Source organism: Capricornis sumatraensis, chromosome 11 (assembly GCF_032405125.1).
Source record: "Capricornis sumatraensis isolate serow.1 chromosome 11, serow.2, whole genome shotgun sequence".
NCBI classification, from domain to species: Eukaryota; Metazoa; Chordata; class Mammalia; order Artiodactyla; family Bovidae; genus Capricornis; species Capricornis sumatraensis.
Window position 1 is genome coordinate 27,879,983 of NC_091079.1, and position 25,643 is coordinate 27,905,625.

General features: G+C 49.0%; 1 protein-coding gene across 1 annotated transcript in view; it reads right to left on the reverse strand.

Annotated features, from left to right (window-relative positions):
* The window catches only part of TG (thyroglobulin), a 231,022-nt gene that overhangs the window by 166,362 nt on the left and 39,017 nt on the right, over positions 1-25,643 (reverse strand). Inside the window, exons 20-26 of the mRNA XM_068983946.1 lie at positions 24,459-24,683; positions 16,649-16,798; positions 14,386-14,556; positions 10,905-11,021; positions 10,257-10,372; positions 8,451-8,559; positions 3,122-3,313 (exon numbers count right to left, since the gene is read on the reverse strand). Coding sequence (XP_068840047.1) covers positions 3,122-3,313; positions 8,451-8,559; positions 10,257-10,372; positions 10,905-11,021; positions 14,386-14,556; positions 16,649-16,798; positions 24,459-24,683 — 1,080 coding nt within the window. The remainder of the gene's footprint in view (positions 1-3,121; positions 3,314-8,450; positions 8,560-10,256; positions 10,373-10,904; positions 11,022-14,385; positions 14,557-16,648; positions 16,799-24,458; positions 24,684-25,643) is intronic.

Genomic DNA, 25,643 nt, shown 5'->3' on the forward strand with positions numbered 1-25,643 from the left:
AATTCTTATTATTTTTTACCTCCTTCTCCAGATGAGGAAATTAGGCCTCATATAAGTACATTGCTTAAGTTTATTGAATTTAGAAATTAAGTAATTTATATACCAAATGAGTTTATATACTATATACCAATTTATATAATTTATATACTATATATAGCATTATATGGTATATAATTTATACCATTTACACCATTACATGGTATATTATTTATACCATATACACCATTACATGGTATACAATTTATGCCATACATACCATTATATGGTATATAATTTATATACCATATACCAATTTGGATACATAATCCTATTAGGTAGTACAGTTGTTCAGATTCTCCTGGGGGAAAATAAAATGGAAATACACCACTTCACATCTCCCATCCCCTCCATTATCCTAATTTATGTCCAAATGCAGATAACGCTTCAAACTTCTCTCACCAAAATGGCTCCAAAATAGATGACTCACCAATGTCCGGCCTATAAATTTGACGTCTTGTTCTCTCCTGCCCCACTTTTACCTGAGTAGCTAAAAATCACCGTCACCGTTACTGTCAACAGCATCTCGGTGGTGAACGTTTAGCTCAGGGACCCACTAACTCACTCGGTGGTTCTCAAACCACTTAGACCATCATATCAAAGTCACAGAAAGGGCTTTGAAAATGCTTGTTCCTCAGCACCAATCACAGAGGTGCTGACTCCACAATCTGTGCAGGTCAGTGGAGGCGGGGTGCACTTGGGAATGAACCCTTATGAACATCACCACCCGTGATGTTAGTGAACGCACAGCTGAATCCCAGAATCCCTGGGCTGGTGAGGCCGCTTCATCTCACAGATGGGGCAACAGAGGCCCGGAAAGGGAGGCTGGTTTGTCCCAGCTGGAGAACGGGGCAGAAGGGATACATAAGAGCCTGCAGAGAGCCCAGAGGAACCTGAGCTCTGTGGCTGCCCGTCTCATAAACCAAGAATGAGAATCACGGACTTAAACAGGAGGCAGGTTGTGTCTTCCCTCCGCCCCTCAGAGCTGAGAAGAGAAATGCTGCTTTCTTCTTTAACTAGCATTCAGTGAGCACTGCAGGTGTCTGACAGGTGGGCGCCAGCTGGAGATTTGAAATCACTTTGCTGATCTGCAGGCTGGCTTCAGTTAGATGCCAGGAGCCTCAGGCCACGCAAGTGTCGCTGAACCCCACTTCCCAGTGGCTTCAGCTGCTTGTCAAGGTACAAGGAGGCTCGTGAATATAGGTCTGGAAGTCTCATGAGTTTTCACTAATAATTATCAGCAGAAACAAAGACATTTCAGGGTGGGAGGTTGGCGGGGGTGGGAGCCTTGCCCGGGAGGAGGGGACTAGGGAGCAGGGAGACTGTTCTAGAAATTAAGTGCCTTGCCAGACAGCAGGAAGAGGATTCTGTTCCTGGTCACGAGCAGACCCAGCCAAACTTCACAAGTTAAAATTCCAGGTCTGCCCATCAGACAAGACTGGGAAACATATCTGCCTGATGGTTGATGTGTGTCTTGAAGAAAAGCTTAACTTGCAGCATTTCAAGGTCGCTGTTCAAATCCACATAATTCACAGATCAGGGTTACACTGGAGGGGAAGGCAGGTAAGCTGCTAGCCAGAAATGTCATGGAAAATAAAGGACTGTGTGCGATTATGGCTCCATGGAACAAAATAATTATTCCGTATATGATCCTAAGGAAAATGAAATCAACATTTCCAACCTGAAAAACCCTATGGTCTGCTGAGTAATTGGACATCTGGAGAATTGTGGTGTCCTCAGAAAAAACATTTAGTTTAAAGAAGCCAGAAGTCATCTGGATTTGAATTGCAGGGTTCCTAAATACAGGCTGATATAGAGACATACACAGACACACCTCAGAGCTATTGCGGGTCTGGCTCCAGACCACCACAACAATGTGAATGTTGCAATCAAGTGAGTCACATGAATTTTTGGTTTCCCAGTGCATATAAAAGTTATGTTCACACTGTACTGTAGTTTACTAAGTGTGCAATAGCATTACGTCTAAGAAAACAACGTGCGTACTGTACTTTAAAAGTACTTTAATATGCTATCTTCTGAGTCTTCAGTGAGCTGTAATCTTTCTACAATAGTAGCATCAAAAATCACTGATCACAGATCATCATAACAAGTTAAATAATAATGAAAGAACCTGACATATTTCAAGAATTACCAAAATGTGACCTAGAAACCCAAAGTGAGCAAAAGCTGCTGGAAAATGGCACCAATAGATTAGCTTGATGCAGAGTTGCCATAAACCTTCCATTTGTAAAAAACAGCATCTGCAAAAGCACAGCTAAGTGAAGTACAGTGAAACGAGGTGTGCCTGTGCACACGCCTCTAAACACTGTACGTGTGCCTGTGCTCAGTCACTGAGTCGTGTCCAGCTCTTTTGCGACCCCATGGACTGTAGCCCACGAGGCTCCTCTGCCCATGGGATTCTCCAGGCAAGAATACTGGAGTGGGTTGCCGTTTCCTCCTCCAGGGGATCTTCCCAACCCAGGGATCAAACTCACATCTCTTGGGTCTCCTGCATTGGCAGGCAGATTCTTTACCTGCCGAGCCACCTGGGAAGCCCTCTAAACACTACCCAGTCCGCAAAGCCTGGACTAAGCCTCTCCTCTTCTAGACAGCCCTCCCTGACCGTCAAGTCCCCTCGATATCCTCCTCCTCTGCACTCAAGCCTCCCAAGGCCTCAGACACTCATGCTGCCATGTGTATCAAGCCTGGTACACAGCAGAGCTCCACACACACTTGGATGAGTCATAAGCTGGGTGACCAGGAGCAGCTGGTTTAAATTCTCTGAGCCTCAGTTTCTCAGTTCGTAAAAATGGAGCTTGAAATACTTCCCCTGAAAATAGCAGCAAGGAGAAACGTGATGTTGCCATGTGAAGCAGCCAGCACATGACCTGTTGGAAGGGTCACAATTGTCCCTCATTTTGTAAATATCACCTTCTAAATGACGGTGGTCCCCTCATGCCTGCTGCTTCCTACGGCATTCCCCGTGCTGTGCATACTGGCTTTGGCAACCCCATGCCTTCCTCAAATTTTACAGACCACAGGTCATGGAAGAGGGAGGAGGCTCTGGCCCCCACTGTCACCTTACCTCCTCGGACCTGCACAAGGATGAAGCCATCGCAACAGGAATCACTGTCACAGGCGAGAAGACAGAAGAGATGGACCTCGGTCAGACTGGCTCCTGAGGCTGAGAAGGTGACGGGGCTGTACATTCCAGAGAGTGCACTTTGGAAACCAGTTTGTTCAAATCTTTTCTGACCTGTGATGGTGAACTCTTGGCCTGGGAGAAAAGCAGAAATATAAACTTTTTTCGAGCTGTAAAAGGAATGCAGACTGTGCTGGTCAAACGACAGTGAACCCTCTGACCACAACAGGTACAGAGTTCGGTCCAGAGAGTTGCCCTCTGTGTCCTAAAAGCCCTGGACCTCCCGTGTGTGCAGAGCATGGAGACGTGGCCCCAAGACCCAGACAAACGCCCGCTACACCTTGGAGGGTGTGCAGGGGAGATGTGGAGAACGGGCATTTATTATGGTTTTATCACCAGTGAATATCTTTTGAGCTCTAACTGTACACAGACACCAGACCACACGCTTTACCCAGACAACCTCATTGCACGCTCAGTGCTCTCGAGTTCGGTTCAGCCTGCTCTGCCATTATGCGCGTTTCTGTAACACACTCAGGTTGGCTGCTGCGACGCTGAGTCACTCTCGAGTTTGGTTTGGCCTGCTCTGCCATCCTGAGCTTTTCTGTAACACACTCAGGTTGGCTGCTGCGATGCTGAGTCACACTGGTTGATCTGCAGTGTCCCCAGCGTGTCCCTGCCCTGTGCCATCAAACCACAGGCCAATGTGGCATTTACACAGGCAGCTAAAGAGCAAGCTGCAGACACACAGCGCTACGTGATACCCATCAGCCCACGGGCTTCTTCTTGCCTCAGACGGGCCAGTGGCTCTGTCTTCGAAGTGACGACTGCAATTCTCCCTTCTCTTTGAGCATCTGGCCCTCGTTGCCACAGCTCAGCATCCTCAAACCTTCCCCTTTCCCTCTACCATCAAGCTACCCTGCCCTTCACATTTACGGTAGCATTTCTTTGTGATGGATTCAGTATGTCTTTTTTTTTTTAAGTTTTGCTAACATTTTTAAATAAGACTGCTATTGTTTTTGTCAGTCCTCTGGCTAGAAGTGGCATGGTTTGGGTTTCTTCTGTCCCTCAGTCTAGTTTTCCCATAAGCCTGGTTATTTTTAGAGCATCGTTTTGCAAATATGAGGGGTTTTAATCAGATATATATATACATATATATTTCACTAGAGACAAAATGTCCATTCTATTATAATATCCATTTTACATTTGAGGAAAGAGAGCCTTAGCAAGTGAGCAGTCTGGCCTAGGTTTACACAGCTCATCGGTGGCAGGAAGAACACCAGAGCCTGTGCTCTGGATCACCCTGACCTCCCAGTGGCCTAGCAGGTCACCAGGTCTTAACCAACTCACGCACCTAAAGCTGGGGGAGACCTTACAGCCGAGAGTGCACACTTCAGAACCAGACAGACCCAAGTGCAAATCTTCACAGCACCCCAGGCATGTGAGTTCTTAGGTCCTCAAAACCTCAGCTTCCCCTCCTGTAACCAGGCATGTAACCCTTGCGGATGATGTTGAGTGGATGAAAAGATAGACTGGAAATTAAAAGGCTGATCCATGAACCTGGCCCTTAGCTAACACTCAGCGGGTATATTACAAGTGTCCAAAGAAGCCAGCATCTTTTCCTCCAAGCCCTGGTTCCCTCAGCCCCTGCTGCCTGACTACCCTCTAACTGGGCCAGGCCCATCCTGCACCAAAGCCCAGCTTAACTTAAAGAGCCCACGTCCCAGCTTTATTGGGTTAGAATTCACCTCTTTCCCTCCATCTCTCTTGCACTCTGTCTGTGCCTCTACTAAGGCTCTGCCATCCTTCACCCAGCGGTTAAGCCACTTGGGACAGCAACCGCTCCCACACCAGCTGTGATTCCTGGGCCCAGTCCTGCTGTCAGAGGTGAGTAGCCAGCCATGTGTGACTCCTCGAATATCAATTCCAGTTCACCAGAGTCATGTTGCAACAGCCACATTCCAAGTGCCCAGTGGCCACGCGGCTACCGGCTGTCATGTTGGACAGCAGAGACTTATGGAACATTTCCACGCCTGCAGAGAGTGCTGCCTGGACGGTAGGGCCACGTCTCAGCTCACAGGGCATCCTCCACACAGCCCTGCACAGAGGACCTCCTGCCTTGAGATATGGACAGGTGGGCCCCTCCCCATCCTCTGTTCCAACATCCCCCTTCTCTGAAGTTCCTTCGCTGAGCACCCAAAGCAGTTCATGTCCATTTTTCTTTTCCTTCTTAAATTGTCATAAAATGTACATAATGAACGATTTACCATGTTAACCATTTTTAAGTGTACAGTTCAAAGGCAAAAAGGTACATTCTCAGGATCTGCAGCATCACCACCATCTACCGCCAGAACATTTTTCATCCTCCCAACCGAAACTCTGTCCCCATCAAACATTTTCTCTGCATCCCACTTCCCCCAGCCCCTAGTAACCACTGTTCCACTCTCTTCTCCATGAATGTGTCTCTTCCAGGTACCTTACATCCTTCTTTACCCCAATGTCCTATTTCATTTTCATCAAAGCACTTATCACCCTCTGAAGTGCTCTTGGATCAATTCCTCTATCAGCTGTGATTCTGATCTTGATCACAGCTGCATCCATAGCACCTGCTGAAGTGCGTATCCTACCACGGGTGCTGGGTAGACGCATATGGGGTGTGCCTTGCTGGGATCACCCACACGGTGGCCGAGTCCTGAGCAATGGAGCAGGTCTGGGAGATCCTCCTGAGCTGGGGGAGGCGGGGCCTGAAGTCTTGGGTCCCCGGGATGGAGTGTGACCTTCCTGTTTCTAGGCTTCCTCTGTGAAACGAGGGCCAGACAATCTCCAAGGAACCCTCAGGCCCTGACTCCCTTTGACTCTGAAAAAGCATGTGGCTCCTCCTCCATGGTCAAGACCACGGACTTGGGCAGAGGATGGCCCTGAAGGACAAGCCAAGTTGTTCCATCTTCCAGGTCCCCTAAGCTCCAGCGTGTGGATGGACATGCTGACTACCTACTGGGCGCCACGGAGTTTTCAAGAGACCTTCAGAAACCGTGTCCTTTCTACCTCAACTGCGGCACTGTATTCCCACTTTTACAGAAAGTAAAAGAAGGCATTCCTGATCAAAGAACTAGTAAGCTGGAGGTGAGTCTGCACTCAGGTCAAGTTTACCCCTACCTCCCTTCTCTTTCCATTACACCACAATCCAGAATGGCTGGGTCTGTGCGTCTTCTGCTTGAAAAAATAAAAAGCAAAACAAAAAAAGGACAGAAAACAGTTCTGTCCTTGATTTAGTTTGGCAGCAAAGAAGCTCCACAATTTCCCTTGCAATTTTCCTCCAAAGTATAAACTTTCAGAAGATGAGAAAAAAAATAACAAACACTTAAAAAGAAATACAATTGCATTTTTAAAAAATGATAAAAGGCCAAAGTAGAGTTTTCAAGAACATTTTTGAGAGGGGTTACTTGTTTTATTTGGGTTTTCTTTTTCAGAAAATGATCTCTGTGCTCTGTCATTTTTCAAAACGGGTAGTAAAAATAATTGGAATAAACACTGGGGCAGAAATTCTAAAACCCTGGCCCGAGATCAGAGGAAACAGAGCCCTGCTGGACTCCATTCTCCCAGGGGAGCTCTCATTTAAGACAGGATGGAGGTATTAGGCTAAAGAAGGACCAGAGACAAAAGGACACAGTCGCTTGTCCCTGCCGTGGACTGGGCCTGCTACTGAGGTCAGCTGAGGCACTGGGCCCCGGGCCGACCGATCCTCTCTGCAAATGCCAGCAGCTCACAGAGCAAGTCTCTGGCTGCTGGTGGCCAGGCTGCCTGCTCAGAGCCAAGGACCTAGGGGAGTGACACGCCTGCCACCTTCATTCCAACCCCCGAGTCCTCGCTTAGGCTCCCTGCCCTGTCTTCCTGTCCACAGCCACAGCCGTGGGTCTTTGGGAAACCACTGGCAAGAGTGACAAGGATGGTAGGAACCTCCACTTGCACTAGCTCTTCACCACATGCCTCACACTGTTTAAAAAGCATCGCATCATTCTAAAGCACCCTCTTTCCCACCTCCCAACAACCTCGGTCCACCTGCAACTCCTGTTTGACTAATGCACGCACAGCAGCCTGCGATGCCAAGGAACCTGCCCAAGATCACAGAGCTGGCGGCAGCAGGGCCAGGGTCAACCCATCAGGTGGGCTCCAGCCCCTCACCCTAAACCGCGGGAAACGAGGCCAGGGAGCCCTGACTAGCAAAGGTATCACAGCTCACGGGCAGAGCCTAACTGTGGCCCCGTGGACAGGGTAGAAATATGCATGTCATAGGATTCTTGGGAGAGGCCCACCGCTCCTCTCACACGTGCTACAGTGACCAAGAAGTGTCACCCTGTGTGAGGACGCCCCCCTCTGTGAGGCCACATGGGGGATTCAGACACACTTAGGCTCAAACCCAGATGCCCGATTTCTAGCAATACGTACGACCTTGGGCCACTATCTTAATCACTTTGAGCCCCAGTTTCCTCATCTGTAAAACAGGGATTATGATACCGTTTTCACCTTCCTCGGAGAATCTCTGTGAGGGGAGGAATGAAAGGATGTTTGGGGAAGTGAGCCATAAACTATAAATTATGAGAAGCCCTTGCTACTCAAAACGCGGTCCATGAACCAGCAGCTTTGGCGCCCCTGAGAAGCTATTTGAAAGGCAGAATCTCGGCCTTACCTTGAGTTACTGAGCAAGAATACTGGCGTGGGTTGACATTTCCTACGCCAGGGGATCTTCCCAACCCAGGGATTGAACCTGGGTCTCTTATGTCTCTCGCCTTGGCAGGCAGGTTCTTTACAATTAGCGCTACCTGGGACGGCTCAGTGGTACTGCGCATGCACACTACATAGGGAGGCGGTCCCGAGTGCTGGGCGTGGAGGCCTGGACTGCTTGTGAGCTTCCAGGGAGAATAGAGAGGAAAGGGGGTGGGGTGGAGTTCCCTGAGAGGGAGGATTGGTACAGGCAGCTGCAAGGAGCTCAGGGCCCACGGGAATGCCCCCGTATCACAGGCAGGCTCATGGGTCTGCACGGGGCACAGGGCTGGACTCAGCTGACTTTGCCTGTAGCTTTTGTGTCTGCTCTGCAACTCAGCCTCTCAACAGCAGGAGGGCCTCCCCCGTCCCTCGGGGCCGGGGGCAATGTGGCCCCCCTCTAAACTCGCCCTGTGGGAAAGAAGCTCCAAACACTGATCACGTGAAGCCAGTGGGCCACCCCGCCACCTCCACACCCCGCCCCCCTTGCCAGCCATCCAGCTCATCAACCTACCCTTTTTCAGATACACAGCTAGAGGGTCTCCTTCCCTGCTCCTCACTTTCACCTGACACTGAAGACTTCCAAAGCTGGTGGTCTGCGAGGTCCCCAACACGTCTTCACTCTGAAGATGGAAAGAAGCTCCATTAAAATCCTGTGGTATTTAACGTAATAATAAATTCAGCAAACGTTGACCAAACTCTACCCAAGGTTAGGCTCAGGGGCTACAGAGATAAATAAGAGAGGAACCCTCCTCCTTAATTTCTCGCTTTCTACTGGATCGCACAGACAGGTAAGCAGCAAATTCCAGCCAGAGTGTTAGCTGCAAAGATACTTGTCATAAAAGAGGAGATAATTACCCCTGAAAAAGGAGGGCTTAATTCTTTGTGTGTGAGGTGGGGGGAGGATTATCTCTTGTAACTTCTAAAACAGCTCTATCAGGTAGGTGTTATTGATATGTGCATTTTAAAATAAGGAAACACATGCTTAAAGAGGATGAGTTGATTGCAAAATCCACACAGCTAATTATGGAGTGGAGGGATAAGAATCCCGGTTGGATTTCATTTCCCAAACACAGCCCCTGGGCAACACTGCCAGTTTAGGTGTTCTGGGGAGATGGCAATCAGGGGAGGTTAATTCTACTGAGAAACAGAAGCTAGAAAATTTTCCCAGAAAAAGTGAATCCAGGTGGATTCTGATGTATAAATAAAAGTTTGTCAGGTGGAAACAAGAGAAGGGGGATTTTAAGCAGAGGATATGGCAGAGATGGAGACCTGGGATCCCACAGGTGTTTTGATTAACTAGGTCCAGTGGTTCTCAGGGACTGTCTGTTACAGGGATGGGAGGCAGGTGGTGGGTGGGAGAGAGAGAGAGGCAGGGGCCAGCCTGTGGAAGACTTTGGCATACATGGTGAGGATCAGGGGAAGACTCTTTAGCTTGAAAATAAGGAGGTTTGACTTCTGTAAATCATGTCGTTCTCGTTTATCTCTGATCTCTAGTTCCAGCGCTCTTGCTATGTGGGTTTGGTAGGGTAAATCTATATTCATTTGTGTCTTGTTTCTAGTACTTTGCCTCCTCCAAAGTTACCCAACTTTGAGTTTCCCAGTTCAGTTTTGGGAATTTGGGGAGGGCAGAAGCTAAAACAAAGGCTACTGGAAAGCAATCACTCTTCTTGCTTTTTAGATAAAAAGCAAACTTGGTGAACACATGGTGGTATGGAGAGGGAAGAAAGGCCTTTAAGCAGGAAACATTCCTGCAGGTGGGAAGGATCTGAGTTTTAGGTCCCAGATTACAGGAGCCCTGATCCCATGATCTGCTAAAACTGCCAATACCCTACCAGCTTTGACTTATAGAAAGAACAATTTCATGTGGTTCTAATATTTAACTTTTCTTTTCCTTTTTAAAGTTATAATCATGTTTTACTTCTACAATGAGAAAGAATGCTGGAGTCCGGGACTCAGATGGTATTTGGGACTTTGGACAATGTCCTGGTGTGTCCAGTGACCCAAGCTGCCCAGTGAGATAAGCTGGTGGGGGGCAGAGGGAAGGGGCTCATTACTATGACCCTCTCCTGATGAATCTGTCAGGAAATGATGCTGCTCAGATGAATAGTCCCTATGTCAGCTTCATCCTGAGCCATCACCGGTCCCCTGCAGTTTCAGTTTCCCAAAATCCCATCATTTTGAAGAAATGGAAGTAACATGGGACCACTTACTGATAATCTCATTCCATCATCTGCTCAGAGTGGTGTTGATTCAATGAAGGCATTTCTGATGTAGGACAGACACAAGACAGAACTTCCATGTGGCTGCCACAACTCACCCGATCGGAAGTCATGCAAGCGATGTTGTCACTTGCCCAAACATAGAAATCACAGGACACTTCTGATCCTGCTGTGGACACCGTGAGGAAGCTGCAGGCCTCGTCCAGTGCACAGTCTGCAAGAACCAGGGGACAATCACCCACCTGTCTCTCAGGCGATACAGAGGACAGACAGACACAGACGCCTACTCCCTGCCCCTCAAACACACACACACACACACACACACACACACACACACACAGTAACAATGACTACTCGTGGAGGACTGGAGGATTATGAGAAAATTCTTGTAAAGATGAATGCTCAATATGTGGTAATTGTTATTATTCATCTCTGGCCTCATCCTTGAAATAGACAGCTGCATCTCCTGAGCTGGACTAAATGCTCTACAAAGAACAAATGTCCCTCAGGGCTTCTCCCTTAACATCTGGCCGAGCCTCATTCTTGGCAGGCAGCAGATGCACTATAAACTCAGAACTAAAATGATGAGTTAGATGTACATTTTGGAAATCAGTTGATTTACAGAGTATTTCTGAAGAAGTATATTTGATTATGATCTCGAAGGTTGTGCTTAACATGTCTTGCAAGATCAGCACCATGTATTCCTATGGCACCACCCACGTGCCCGGCCCCCCATTGCCCCTCACCTGCCAAGCACTGCATCAGTGAGGGCTCAGAACCAGGAACTTCAAACCTGACCATCACAGCCACATCAGCATTGAAGATCACCTTAGATTCTGGAAGCTTCTCAAATTTCCGCATCACTGAAATGTAAGCATATCCGTGAAACTTGACTCTGAAGAGTCTGGGGTCTCTGCAGAGAAGCCAGAAGGAGATTTAAGTCAAGAAGTCACTTCCCACCCATTGCGTTTGCTCACACGGGTGCTCCAAAAAGACAAATTCCCTTTGAAGGGTAGTTCCAGAAGCTGACTCATAGCGAACACAGAGCTATTGCTCATCATGTCTCCTTTTTTTTATCTCATTGTCTGGAAGTAAGAAGAATATCTGATATATGTTAATCCTCACAACTCCCTTTTTCACATTGATACTGATTTTCTACATAAATTTATATTTCCTTGTCCTTATCTTTGAATGCTAATGATATCTCATAATTATTTTATTTATAATGATTCAAATAAAATATTTTATTTATAATGATATCTCATGTTTATTTTTAAACAACTTGATCTCTTCCTGGAAAGAAGTAAATTATTTTTAAAAGACAAAACGTGCACATGGGTTCGGGTAAGTCTGAATATGCATCATGTAGCTCAGACATTTTTATGATAGCACTTGTCTAAATGACATGTAAGCATCTGTTTTTCTGGGTCCCATCAACACACCTGAACTCCTATCTGTCACAATGACAGAGTCACGAGCTCATGGAACTGGACAAGAGAGGAGAAAGAAATAAAATTTCTCAAGGCTATGAAACTTGGAACTCACCCTTTACCAAGCAAAGAAACCATGGCAGGTAACTAGCTCTCAAGGAACAAAACTCATTTTACAAGCCAAAATGCTCAAAAGCACCAATATTTTACAGGTAACTATCAAAAAATAAGCCCTGAAGTACATGAGTACTGATTTTTTTTGAAGATGTGGTGATAAATATGTATGAGTCAGACACAACTCAGCAACTAAGCACAACACATGTAAGCCCTCATTCTCACACACACCCATTGCTTTAAAAACGAGATCGTGTCTGAGTTGATTTTCATCATGTCAGTACATTCAAGGCCATCCTAAGAAACCTGGTCTCAGTTTTCATAATAAGTGTAGGGGGGAAAAAAGTGTGTTTGGAGTGGGAATTGGAGAGGTGGGTATTAATATAATAGAAATGACAGGCGTTAAGCCTTCAGAAACTTTGATGGGAAAAACTCATTTTACAAAGTGGCCCTCGTTGATCTTAGAAGTGGCCAAGTTCATGTGCTCAGACCATAATCAGCCCTTCCCATCTCCTCCTTTCTTCTTTATTTTTTTGTACTCCTTGATATTTTGTTTATAGGGACCAGAAGCTCCAGTCCAGCAAATACCATCTTACACTCAGCCCAGTGTCCCTAAGGCTTGGTTGGTATGGACAAGAAGCTCACAGCCTTCTAGGGGACTAAATAAAATTTGAAAAGTTTTTCAGTTTCCAATTAAAGTAGTCTCAGGAGCCATAAATGCGGTAAGTTCAGCACTTCAGTTACAGAATCTGCTGGGTTTCACCTAAGAGACACCACAGTGATGGGGATCTCGACATTGCAGAGCTCTAACAAAAAACTCATTGACAAAGAGAAGGGAAGCAATCTATGAACTGAGTTACCAAGGAGTCCTTGGAATACTGAGTTAGGATGCAAACGTATACATCCTCTTGTTGTAATATCCCACATGCCTCATAGTTATTTACAAATTTACATACGTAACATATTTGCAGATGTCTTGGGAAAAGCATTAAAGGTCAGCATCAAAGCGCATCGCCCTATTTGGTCACGATTCCTCCACAGCTTGCGAAACCGGCCACAGGAGTTCAAGTGATGGGAAAATCCCCCTCCTTTAGGCGCCCTTTAGGAGATTGTTCTGATCGTGCATGCTCAGTCGCTCAGTCGTGTCCAGCTCTTTGTGACCCCATGGACTGTAGCCTGCCAGGCTCCTCTGTCCGTGGGATTGTCCTGGCAAGAATACTGGAGTAGGTTGCCATTTCCTCCTCCAGAGGATCTTCCCAACCCAGAAATCTAACCTGTGACTTCGGCATCTCCTGCATTGGCAAATGGATTCTTTACCACTGAGCCACCTAAGAAGCATAAGTTCTGAAGAAGCCCAGATAATTAGAGCCATTCATTCACTGTGTCTCTAGTATTCGTGCTGAGTAAGTTTGGAACTTTGCTTAGGAAGCCAGAGATTCGGAGGACCTATCTGGAGGCTATTCCTACAGCACCTCAGGGAGGCGTCATCAAAGTTGGCAAAGCTGAGCCGTGTTCCTTGTAAACGTTTCTGATGCCACTGATTGAATGAGCTTTTCTGCTCCAGATGAATGCAGGCCAGAGCAAGCCAAGAAATGCTTTACAAAGTGTCCGTTACAATCCACACAGCTGAGCTGGTGGTAGGGATGCAAAGAGGGCTGGAGTTAAGATGCAAGCACCCAGAACAGCAGCCATCACCATGGTCCTTGGGTAAGTGGCCTTCCCTCTGAGAACGTTCTCTCCCTCATTTGTAAAAGAGAGCAAAGATCTGCCTAACTGAGTCCTTAAAGCTCTAACTGTCCTTAAAGCTCTAACTCCCCTGACTGCTGTTTCTGCCCAAGAGGAGGGATTGTGGAAAAAAGCAATAAAGATTTTCCCTGGATTTGCCATGAGATTTTATCCATGGACATGAAAGTTTGTTCATGGACACATCTGCACAAATCTTCGGCATTTATTAGTTCTTTGCTAAGCCATTTCATCTCCATCTTGCAGATGGGGAAACTGTTGAAGGGGACTTGCCCAGCATTACAAGACCCGTAAAGGGCACCATTGGGATTAAACTAGTTCTGACCCCCGTCCCGTTACACTTGGGACTGTAGGACACCTGTCGGCTCACTCGGGGCTTTTGCATCCATTATCTCATCGAAGAGCTGGGCTCAGTGAACGTTTGTCATTTTCATAGGATGATATTGACCCTCACTGTGTCTCAGGAAGTGAGCAGGAGGCTGCTGGAGTGATGAGGCTCAGAGAAGCTGAGCAATTTGCCCTGGGTCACCCAGCAAGTAAGTTCTGGAAGAAGGACTGGCCCTCGGGTCTTCCCCTAACATCCCACTGAGGGAGAAACACTGACCACTTCTGGGGGCAAGCTGCCCACAAGAAAGGAAACCTCAGCAGATGAATGACTTTTAAATTCATTTCTCGTGAGGCTGAGTACTTAGGGGTGAGGTTTCATGATGTCGGAAATATTTTTCCCCAGTGATTAAAGGAGAGAGAGAGAGAGCAAAACAATAACAATTTTTGGATCTGGATGACGAATATTTTTTCATCCTACTAATCTTTCAACACCTACGTAGTTTAGAAGTTTTCAAAATAAAAGGTTGGAGACAAACACATCTTGTGTGTCTCTCTCATTTTAGAAAGCCTGGTGGGATCGCACACCCTGTCCCCAGGAGTGGCCTGCACGTACTTAGACACTGATCATCCACCAGCGGGGCCTCTGCCTCCGTCCAGGGCAGCCTCAGCCCCTCGCCGTCCACACAGAAGGCCTTCCCGCTGGTCCTGTCCCTCTGGCTGGCTCGGTACTGGCCATCCTGGTCACATTGCAGGCCCATCTCATTCTTCTGACAGTCAGTGACACCTGGAACCAAACATGAATACAACCATCAGTGTCACTGGGACTTCCCCGGTGGACCAGTGGTTAAGACTCCATGCGTCCATGGCGGGGGGGTAGAGGTTTGATCCCTGGCTCTGCATGGCCAAAAAAAACACAAACTATCAGTGTTGTGCTTCTGGGGTCCCCTATCTGCCTGGCTCCCAGTCCTTGATCAGACATCCAAGTCCCATGTCTGAGCCAGACACACTCCCCCAGCCTCAAACTTGTCAGTGTCCCCACCCTGACTTAAGGACAAAGTCTGGGCTTGCCTTTGGGCCACAAGGGCCTCTGTGACCTGGACCCACCCATCTGACCCTCCAGCTGCACCTGTGTGTCCACATCAGTGGATACCACTGGCTCTGATACCATTTTCTGGACCCTGACCCCGACTCTGCCCCCTGGTTCTTCTCCTGGTGCCTAGCTCTCCCCAGTTCTCGGGGAGTTAACTCTTTGCCACCCAGTCCTCATTTCCTCAGGGAAGTCCCTTGACATCCCTTGATGCCTGAGTGTCACACCCTGTCCTCTGGACCCGCACCTCTGCTCAGAGCCAGGAGTGTGATGATTATTTCCATCAGTCTGCAGAACGACTGGTTCGCAGCTGTCTGCCTCCCTCCCCAGCTGGCAGGGACCTCACCTGGGTCTGCTTCCTGTTATATCCCAGTGTCTTGCTCAGCATCTGACACATAACACAAGCCTGCCCTGCCCACCCTGGGCTTTGATACTGTGATTTATAATAGAAATACGTATCTGGTCTTGATCCGCCATGTCTGGAAGTGGACGTTCAGAGAAAGGAGGTGACTCGGCCGAGGTCACAACAGTAGAAGGGAGAGTGGGGAGCAAAGGGGAGCAAATGCATTTGGGGCGGGGGTCCCGAGCCCCCACCTCCTGCTCAGCTGCCCACTGCGTGTGTATGCAGCATGCCCTCCACAAATAAGGACCAGCACGTGGCAGGGAACCCCTTCCCAGAAAGGATCCCTTGGGCCATGTGACAGAACCTCACATCATCCCAGACTGCAGTGACTGGAACCCACGTGTGGACATGAAGGATGCTGTGTTCCCGGGGAAGAATCTCTTCTCTAAAAGGGATGCCGGACTTCCAGCCTCAGGAATTCCTCTGATCTTACTTCCTTGGAAATACCGCCCTATTTCCACTGCTCTCCTGACCAAAGAAGATCTCCTCTATCACAGAAGGGGACTTGATCTCTTCTGATTAACTATTTTACAACTCCAAACACAACTCAGATTACAAATAGTAGTAGCCATGGTTGCCTCACATTGACACCATTTCAGACTATCATGAACAGATGTACAACGAGGCAAGTTATGGGTCCCTGCGAGGGAAAACCCGACCCTCCCCAGGTGACTGGTAAGTAAATAGACCAAGTGAAATCACATGACATACGGGAAGGCTGCCGTACACACAGATCCACGGGCCCAGAAAGGGAATATGAGCTATACGGCGGTGGTGACCGTAGGTGGAAAACATCTTCCACTTCTAAATCTGATAACACTGACTTACAAAAATCGGAAGTTTCAGAATCAGACAATACCAAGATCAAAGGCCAGTTATATCACTTTTTGAGCGACTTTCACACTAGTTGAGTGACTTTAGCTAAGTTTCATCAGATGAGTCTTGGCTTTCTTACACGTAAAAGTTGAGCTCATAATGTTTATCTAAAAGGAGAATTGGGAGGATTGACTGAGACAACACTAGTGAAATGTCTGGCCTAGGGTCTTAACAGAGCAGAGACATTCAAAGGTGGTGCCCCTTTGATTATGCTATGGACCCAGAGGTGCTCAAGGGTAGACAATTTTGCCCCCTATTTAAGAGATACTTGGCATTGTTTGGAGACAGTTCGGTTGTCACAATTCGGTGTGCATGAAGGAGGTGCTTCCAGGATCTGACAGGTAAGGACCAGTGATGCTGCTGAATAAACATCCTCTCACACAAAAGACAGCCCTCCCAAATGAAGAACTGTCTGTCTCCAGCTTCCAGGAGTACCGAGGCTGAGGTGTCCTGCTGTATTCGCGTGGCACTGTAGGGTTTCTCTTTCGTGGCAGGACCTTGAGGACTTACAGTGAGTCTGGCTGAAAGCTCCAGCATAAACGGTAGTTCTGCCCTCAGGACAGGGCACACAGGCCAGGCTCCCTGCCTGTTCTTGGTAGAATCCAGCAGGACAGGGAACGCACCGCTCATCTTGAAAATAGCTTCCTTCCGGACACTTGACTGGAAGAGATCAACAGAGCAACGAGGTTAAAAAACAAGACACCTGCTGTACAATTACAAGCTCAGAATGCACTGGATCTGTGAAATTCCAAAATCAGACAAGAACTCATTCATTTAGCAAATGCCCACTGAGAATGCACTGTGCATCCAGCTCCAAGAGTCGAGGATAAGCCATGAAGAAGGTCCACAAGGTTCCTGCTCTCCAGGAGTTGATGGGCTGGTAGGATGAAAGGGTGTCTGACAAGACTGTCAGATACAAGTGAGATGAAGCAGGAGCAGAGGGCAGGATAGTGAGGAAGGCCCCTCTGAGAGACAAACTGTGAGACCTGATGAGTGAGGAGTAAGCCAGGCAAGGATGCAAAAGAGAATTTCAGACAGAGGGAACAGCAAGTGCAAAAATCCTGAGGCAGGAATAAGTTTGGATTCTTCAAGGAATGGAAAGAGAAAAGCCAAACAGAGCCAGCTTACTGAGTTAGAGCTTAGTGGACAAAGAGAAGGATGTCATGAGATGAAGTTGGAGAACTTTAAAGATGAGCACCCATCCGTAGGTTGCTATGGGAACACGGTGGAGAACAGTGCGGGGTGCAAACTTTGAGGTCAGACAGACCCAATAAAGTCCCCTTCCTCCCTGTGCCTAAATGACTGTGGATTACTCTGAGGTTCCATTTTCTCCTCTATAACATTTTGTTGTTGTTTATTCACTAAGTCATGTCCAACTGTTTGCAACCCCATGGACTATAGCCCGCAAGGCTCCTCTGTCCATGGGATTTCCCAGGCAAGAATACTGGAGTGGGTTGCCATTTCCTTCTCCAGGGGAATCTTCTCGATCCAGGAATCAAATCCATATCTCCTGCACTGGCAGGCAGATCCTTTAGCAATGAGCCACCCAGAAAGCCCTCTCTGCAAAAGAGGGGTTCATTATGTTATCCCACTGGAGTGCGGTAGTGATGTGCAGAAAGCAGGTACCACAATGCAGACTCCACAGTCTACAGGTAAGGAAGTTGTTCCTTGTAGCCTCAACTCCTGCTCTCTCTACACAGGGTGCCCTCCCTGTGGGGTGATCTCAACCATCCAGCACCGTCTCACTCCACTCACATGGCCTCTTCCTCTGGGTCACTCAGTGATGGCGGGGCTGAGACCTGGGGCCACCGGGAGGTGAGATGCCCAGGGCATGGGATCAACAGAGGCCCTCGAGGTCCGGGTATTGAGGCTCTGAGTTCCTCAGAAACCCCAGGTGTGACCCTGGGAGTGGGGCCCTGCTCCTGTTGGCACCCTGGACGCCTCCCTCCCCTCCTTCGCTTCCTGCCTGTGCGCCCCTGTCGGTCTGCAGACGCCCAGGGCCTTCTGTGCCTCTGCCTCTAACACTTGCAGCCCTTCCTACTGCGCTTCCTCCAACAGGATACGAGCTGGGAAACAGAAACCCAAACTGGACAGGTGCCCGCCTCATAAAGGCTCTAAGTTGGCAGCCAAGAGCTCTGCTCCCCAGCAAGGGTATGAACTTGGCCACATTGATTCAGACAGCTCAGACAAGGGATGGCAGAAAGAGGTTCCCTCTTGCCTTTTTTCTTGGTCCAGGGTTGGGCTCCTGAGAGTTTGTCAAGTAACTTCCGGAAGAAGTGAGCTGTTACTCAGGGAGGGTGGGAGTCAAAAGCATGCCCGCTCTTGAGAGCACTGTCTTAGTGCCTGGCACTCCTCTGTGTACCTCCTGCATGTACATCACCTCTGCACGTATGGGAGTTTGCATGTTACCCCCATTTCACAGATGAGAAAGCGGAGCCTCAGGACATCCATGCATGATGCCCCTTTGCCCACTGCAAAGGGCAGTGGGGAAGTAAAGTCATAGAATATGCCAAGCACAGTGCCAGGTGTGTCACCAGCCACCTTTCACTGTCACCACCTTATGGAAAAGGTATCAGCGCCATTTTAGTCTGGAGAAAACTGATGTTCAAGGTCAGGTTCAACCAGGCCGCGAGGAGATATGGGTGGGATCTCAGTCCCATTTTCACCAAACCAAAGCCTTTTCTCCACCCACCAATTCAACCACCTTCTTTTGACGAAGAAATGAAGCCCATGCACGTGGGACCTGCTAGAACGGAGCCCGCATGGATCTGACAGCCGCTTTCCTGCGTATGCATACGCGTGTAGTGTTTCTGAGAAAATCAGAAACCCAGGCCCATCTTGGAAACAGAACGGTGTGTTTTCCGGCCTGCCTGGCGCCATGCACACCCTCGCTCAGAGCGGAGTTTCGTTACCTCTATGAGTCACATTGTTGATCATCTCTAGTATTTTTACCTCCGTGCTGGGGAGTTTTTTTTTTAAAGTAGTCTCCAAGTTCATTGCTGAAGGAAAACAAAACCTGTGCAGCCAGCCTGAATTGCTGCCTCCCAACCTCGGGTGCAGCCGAAGGGGCAGAAAAATGAAAGCTGAGATCTTTGCTGCCATAAACTTAAGGGCTCTCGACCACGCACAAGGAAGCCGTGCTGTGTTTCTCTCCATCTCTGACGTCAAGTGTCTTTTCCACCCAAACGAACCCTTGTAAACATCATGATGAGCCTCCTCCTCTAGCAGGTGGGTCCTCTTCACAGAAACAATAGGGTGTTTATCCTTCAGTTAAATCCCCTCATGGAAAACCCCTGAACCCTCAGTTCCCTCCTCTGTAAAATGAGGCCATTTGGCCCAAGTTTGTGAATTTTGCAAAGCTTTGGGATTATGGCATCCCTCCTGCCAACCGGATCCCAGGGTCCCCAAATCAGGCAGCTACATTCGTGCTGAAGAAAATTACCTGAGGACAGGGGACACTCCTTCCCTCCTTAGCCTGCTTTGCTCAAGCCCACCCCTGGCCTGGCCCAGTCACTCTCCAACTGAAAATTCCCCCATTGTGACCCCACCAGACCAAGCCCCTTGCTGTGCCCCCAGGCACCTCCATGCTGGTCCCCGCCGACCACTCCGGCTCCATCTTTTGCCACATTCCCCACACCCCTATTCTCCAACTGCACGAACCACGTGCTGCTGCTGCTGCTGCGTCACTTCAGTCGTATCTGACTCTGCGTGTGCACTGGCCCCATAAAAGCCACAGCACTTCCTAACTGCCTGCTTTAGCACTAGTCTCCATTTCTGGAGTGTCCATCACTTTAGCACCCTAAACACAGGGGCACATATACACACACATACATACACACCACTGCTTGTCTGCTCTTATCCAAGCAGCAATTTCTACTCATCAGCCTTTGCTAGCCCAGCAAGCCTTCTCTGACTTCCCCGACTGTGATGCAAAAGGCTTTTCACGTGATATTTTAGCTGCCTTTTCACTTAACCCTGCCTCAGCTAGACTGTGAGCTCTTTGAAAGTAGGCCTATGACTTTTGGTTCCCTGAGTATTTCACATTATGTGTTTGACACATAATTGCATTTTGAAAGTTTGGATGGGATAGATGGAAAGATGGATGGATAGAAGGATGGATGGAAGGATGGATGGATGGATAGAGAGATGGAAGGAAGAAAGAGGAAGGAAGAAAGGAAAGGAAGTGGGGAAGGAAATAAGATGCAACTTGTTACTTTAGGAAAATATCCATAGAGAACTAGCTCTATAATAAGATCTTGCAATGAATGAGTGAGCGAATGTTGTCCAGAACGAAAATGGAAAATCCAGACAGTTTCCCTGGGATTCTTCTTAACGGGCCAATTTGGCATGAAGGCTGCCTGCAGGTAATTCCAAAGGAAAGCCATTTGCCTGGCCTTGAGGCAAGAGGGTGAATGTAACTGACCCCATGGGAATTGCAAACAAAGCCTCCTGCTCCTGCAGCAGGTACTGCGTAGGTCAAGACAGCCCTGCCTGATGGAGTCACGGGAGGCAGACACTCCCACTGGTGCCCCTGAGTCACTGCCCTCCCAGGGGACCATCCAGATTAGCCCCCCAAGACGACACACAGAAACCCTGCCTCATCTCCACAGGACAATGCTCTGCTTGTAGCCTCACAGCTGTGTTCCAGATGCGCTTCAGAAGGGAAAAGAGTCAATTAGAAGAGATACAAGGATCAGAGGGTGTGATTTCACCAAGAGCCCTTGTTGAGAAGGGAGACTTGTGAATCCGAGGATAGAACCAAGATTTTGGAACCGGCACAGCTGAGTTGAAATCTCACGTAGCCAACTGACAACAAAACCATCTGCTGAAGTTTCACTATGTGTGAATAGACGTGCTTTGTATCGATTATATTCTGCTATGCAAATTGCAACCCCCCCCCCTCCATGAAATAGATATTACTGTCCCTGGTTTCCAGATGATTTCTAGTGAAGATGGGCAGTGTCCCAAGAACTCACACTGCGACTTCCATCTTCCTGACACTGTCAATTGTATTCCCCGCACTGCTTTGTCCATCCCATGGGATTAAAGACACTGGACTCTCTGGACCAGAGCAATGCAGAAACTCAGTAGGAGAGGGATGTTATCATGGATACTGGAGGAAACCTGGGGCTTTTGGTACTGCTTCTGTGAATTCCATTCTGGACCTTTCTGAGCATTTGGAGTAAGGGGTGGGGATGAATGATGTGCTCAACAATTCCTTGTGAATCAATAAAAAGCTGCCGCAGTTGAAAAACAGAATGCAGGTTTATGTAGAGCTAGGATGGGCGGACTGCAGCCTTCGGGCCAAATACTGCTCACCTTCTGTTTGGCAAATGAACTTTTACTTAGAACACGGCATTTTTCTCCCCACTATGGATGACTTGAGTCCTTGAGACAGAAAGAGAATGGTTTGCAAAGCCTAAAAGACTTGCTTTGGCTCTTTACAGAGAAAGGTGGCCACCTCCTGGAGCAATTGCAGCCCCGGCCAGACCTTTCTCTCGGCCCCTTTGCCAAGCCCACCCTGGGGCCCCCACTCTCTGGAGTCCGGTCACCCCAGCCCAGGTTCTGATTCCCAGTCCCTCACTGCTCAGCACCCACCAGGAAAGTCTGCCTGCTCTCCTGGTTCAGCTTTTCCTCCCATCTCCTACTTGAGCGGGACTGTCTGTCCTGGGAGACAGGAAGTGCTCATCTAATCATCAATCAAGGTCCCTAGAGAAAACCTAGGCCCAGATTCCAGGCCACCCCCTTTATTTTACATGAAGGAAATGGGAAACCAGCACTTGACAGGTCCCTCTCACCATCTCCTATTGCCCCACCTCTTGGCCTCGTGTTCCAGAGGGGACACTCGAGGTCATTGAGCCTCAGAGTGGGCTCTCAGACCCCCTTATCACCCCCTGGGGTGACCCTAAAAACACCCTCCTCCCAACACACACACACACACACATACACATACTCTCACACATACACACATTCACACACACTCTCACACATACACACAACACACTCATACATACACACATTCAGACATACCCTCACACACACACACCCAGACGTACACACACTCACACACTCATACACGTAAATGTACACACACACGTACACAGACACACACTCTCTCACATACATACACACACTCACACATATTATCTCACACATACACACACTCACAATACACGTAGTCAGATGTGCGCACACACTCTCTCATACACCCTCTCACACACACTCATACACACCCTCACACACACTCGAATCTTTTCTTTGGCAGTGGAGCTCAGGGCCCTTCACAGTGAGTCTCAGGACCCAGTGCCAGGTGCTGCAGAGACCCCCACTGTAGTGACCCTACTTCACCCACCCTGGGGGGTGGCACCATCCACACCTGCTTCTGCTTCTTGTTCTCTTTGTCTGGGCAGCTCTTCGAGGTAGAAGGATCATGAGGGCTGGTCCCAGAGGACCTAGGGTGACTCATCCACAGAGAACCAAACCCCTTCTTTGAATCAGCCCTGCTCTGGGCACTGCAGACCCATGGCCTCCCCTCATCTGGCCTCCACCCCTTCACCTGTCCAGTGGGGGGATGACCTGCCACCAGGGGCGACTGTGATGGCCGAGTATCGGTGACAATGCCTCGTCAACTGCAAGACCCTCTGTAAACATTAGCAAGAAGCAGTGCCTCTGGTTTCTGTGCTGAGTTAGCAGCATGTGACATCTAGTGTGGAGCTTAGAACTTGGCATGGATTTCACGAGAGGAGAGGCCTTGCAGCTTTTGTGTGGCAACCAATATAAATAGTGGAAAAATAAATAACTGAAAAACATCTTCTCTCTCTTTAGCTCCATAAAAAAGCCTCTGTGTCTCACATCATGTGGGAGGCAGGCTGCTCACTGTGAGACCCTGGAAGCTTTGGTAGCAGATGGAAGATTGGCCCCCAAAGAGGTCCACATCCTAGTCCCTGGAAACTGTAAACACATGAGGACACGTGGCCAAGGGAGTCCAAGGTTGCAGATGGAAATAAGGTCGCTAGTCAACTGGCCTTAAAAGAGGGAGAGTGTGCTGGGTTACCCAGCTGTGTGTAGTCACACAGACAGCTGCTTCACTTTGCTGTACAGCAGAAACTAGCACAACTCTACAAAGCAGTCACACTCCAATAAAATAAAATAAAAAATAAATTTAAAGAAAAGAAATGAGAGAAAGGACTTCCCTGGTAGTACCATGGATAAGAATTCACCTGCCAACACAAGGGACATGGGTTTGATCCTTGGTCCGGGAAGATGCCACCTGCCAAGGAGCAACTAAGCCCGTGAGCCACAGCTGCTGAAGGCTGCCTGTCCTAGAGCTCAAGCTGCACATCAAGAGAAGCGGCCGCAGAGCGAAGCCCACACGCCGCAAGGAAGAGCCGCCTTCACCCGAGCGGCCAGAGGAAGCCCACATGCAGCAACAAAGACCCAGCACAACCAAAGATAAATAGATAGATGGATAAATAAGAAATTTTGAACAACCATTCCTTTGAAAAAACAGAAGCGAGAGAAGCATCCAAGGGAGCTGTGATGACAGGCACGGCCTGAGAACTCCAGCACTTCCAGCTTTGAAGATGAAGGAAGGAAGCCAAGGGCCGAGAAACGTGGGCACCTTCCAGAAGCTGGAAAAAACTCAGGAAATTGATTCCCTCCCAGGGCCTCCGGCACAATGCAGCCGGACGACACCTGGCTCTGGCCCATGTGAGGATTCAAACCCACAGAACAGCAGCATATAAGCGGGTGCTGTTTTAGATCACGATGCTTGCGGCCATGTGTCATAGCAGCGACAGGAAATGCACAGAGCTTCCATTCCGGGCGCCGGCAAGCTCGGGCTACTGAGGGTGCTGCCAAGGCTGCCAAGAACAGCCCCGTGACCTCCACCAGGACTCACTGCCCCTGAGCCACCGTGCCCTGGGCTGATTGCTGGCCCTCCGGGGATGGCGGTGAGAAAGGTGCTGCTGTAACCAGACTGGGACAAGTCACAGAGCATGCGCGGGGTGGACACCGGCCTTCTCCACAAACACAGTGCAGCCCAGGCTGCGGGTCTGTGCTTGGCAAGGGCGAAGAGGACAGATAACCCCTACTTGGGGCTGCTTCCTTCTGCCATGCTGCTCCCAGTTCTAGCTGCTACCTGCTGGGCGATAACTACATGCCCACACTCACAGCTGGACATCTGAAACGCTTTCACTGAATAAATAAATGAAGGGTTCCCCACTCTGCGTGTCAGAATAACCTCCCTCAGAGCTCTGTGGCCATCCCCCCAACTGGCATGGCCCAGTAACAGCGGTCCAGGGAGACAGGAGGCACCTACCACACCCCAGGGCATCCTGACTGGCATCGCTGGTGGTCAGGACTCGGCCGAATCCTTCCAGGCACCCAAACTGTGTCCTGGGAGAGGTGCCAAAGTGGTCCCCTTGGAGGAAGCGGATGGAGGTGTCTGCCGAGAAGGTCTTGGAATCCAGATGAAGCTGGAATGTTCCGCTCTGGATCAGATCTGCAAAGCGCCCAGCGAGATACTTGCCAGCCAAGGCCTCCTCTGCAAGACAAGAGGAGACAGGGGTGTCGCCTCACTGTCCCCACCGGGGGTGGTCCAGGTGCAGAGCTTCCCAGGATGTCCACGTTGAAAGGAGACATAGGCCTTACCCAGTGTCTCAATTCACAGAGGGAGAAACAGGTTCAGAGAAGGGGGTTGACTGACCCAAAGTCACACAAAATCAGAAGCGCATCTAGGACTCCAGTCCAGGCCTCCAGCTCATGCTGTTTCTGCGACAGCAGTGTGACCCTCAGTGCTTCCCAGGTGGTGCTGCTGGTACAAACCTGACTGCCAGTGCAGGAGGCGTGAGACCTAAGGGTTCCATCCCTGGGTGGGGAAGATCTCCTGGAGGACGGAATGGCAGCCCACTCCAGTGTCCTGGCCCAGAGAATCCCACGGACAGAGGAGCCTGGTGGCCTCTAGTCCACAGGGTTGCAAATAATCAGACACGACTGAAGTGACTTTGCAAGCACACATGCAACGTGACCCTCGCTGGTAGAGAATATCATGACCCCAGTCACTCATCCAAGGTGCATTATCCAGGTATGCAACTGTCTCAGCCTTTGCCAAGCCACCATTTCCGAGGCTCAGTTTCCCCATCTGAAAAATGGGCTGGGAAGTCTGCTTTTGAGGTTGGTGGGGATTACAAGAGAGGACGTGATGGGGCCACTCAAAGGGAAAGTGGAGCCTCCACCTCAACGTTCAGCTTAAAGCTGGCAACGTTCCAGCTGTGGAACTGCGAGGGTTTCCTAGGAAGGAAGCAGGTGGGCAAGCCCCACACCTGGGTGTCCCTGCGAGCTGGGACACCCCAGCACGCAACGAACGTCCCCACCACAATGGCTGCTCTGAAGGAAACCCCAGGCCACTGATGCCAGGAATAAACATCACATCCATCTGCAGCTTCCAACACACCCAAACCGTGCAGTCTGTTGCCAGAGAACAACAAAAAGGGGCTCTTAATTC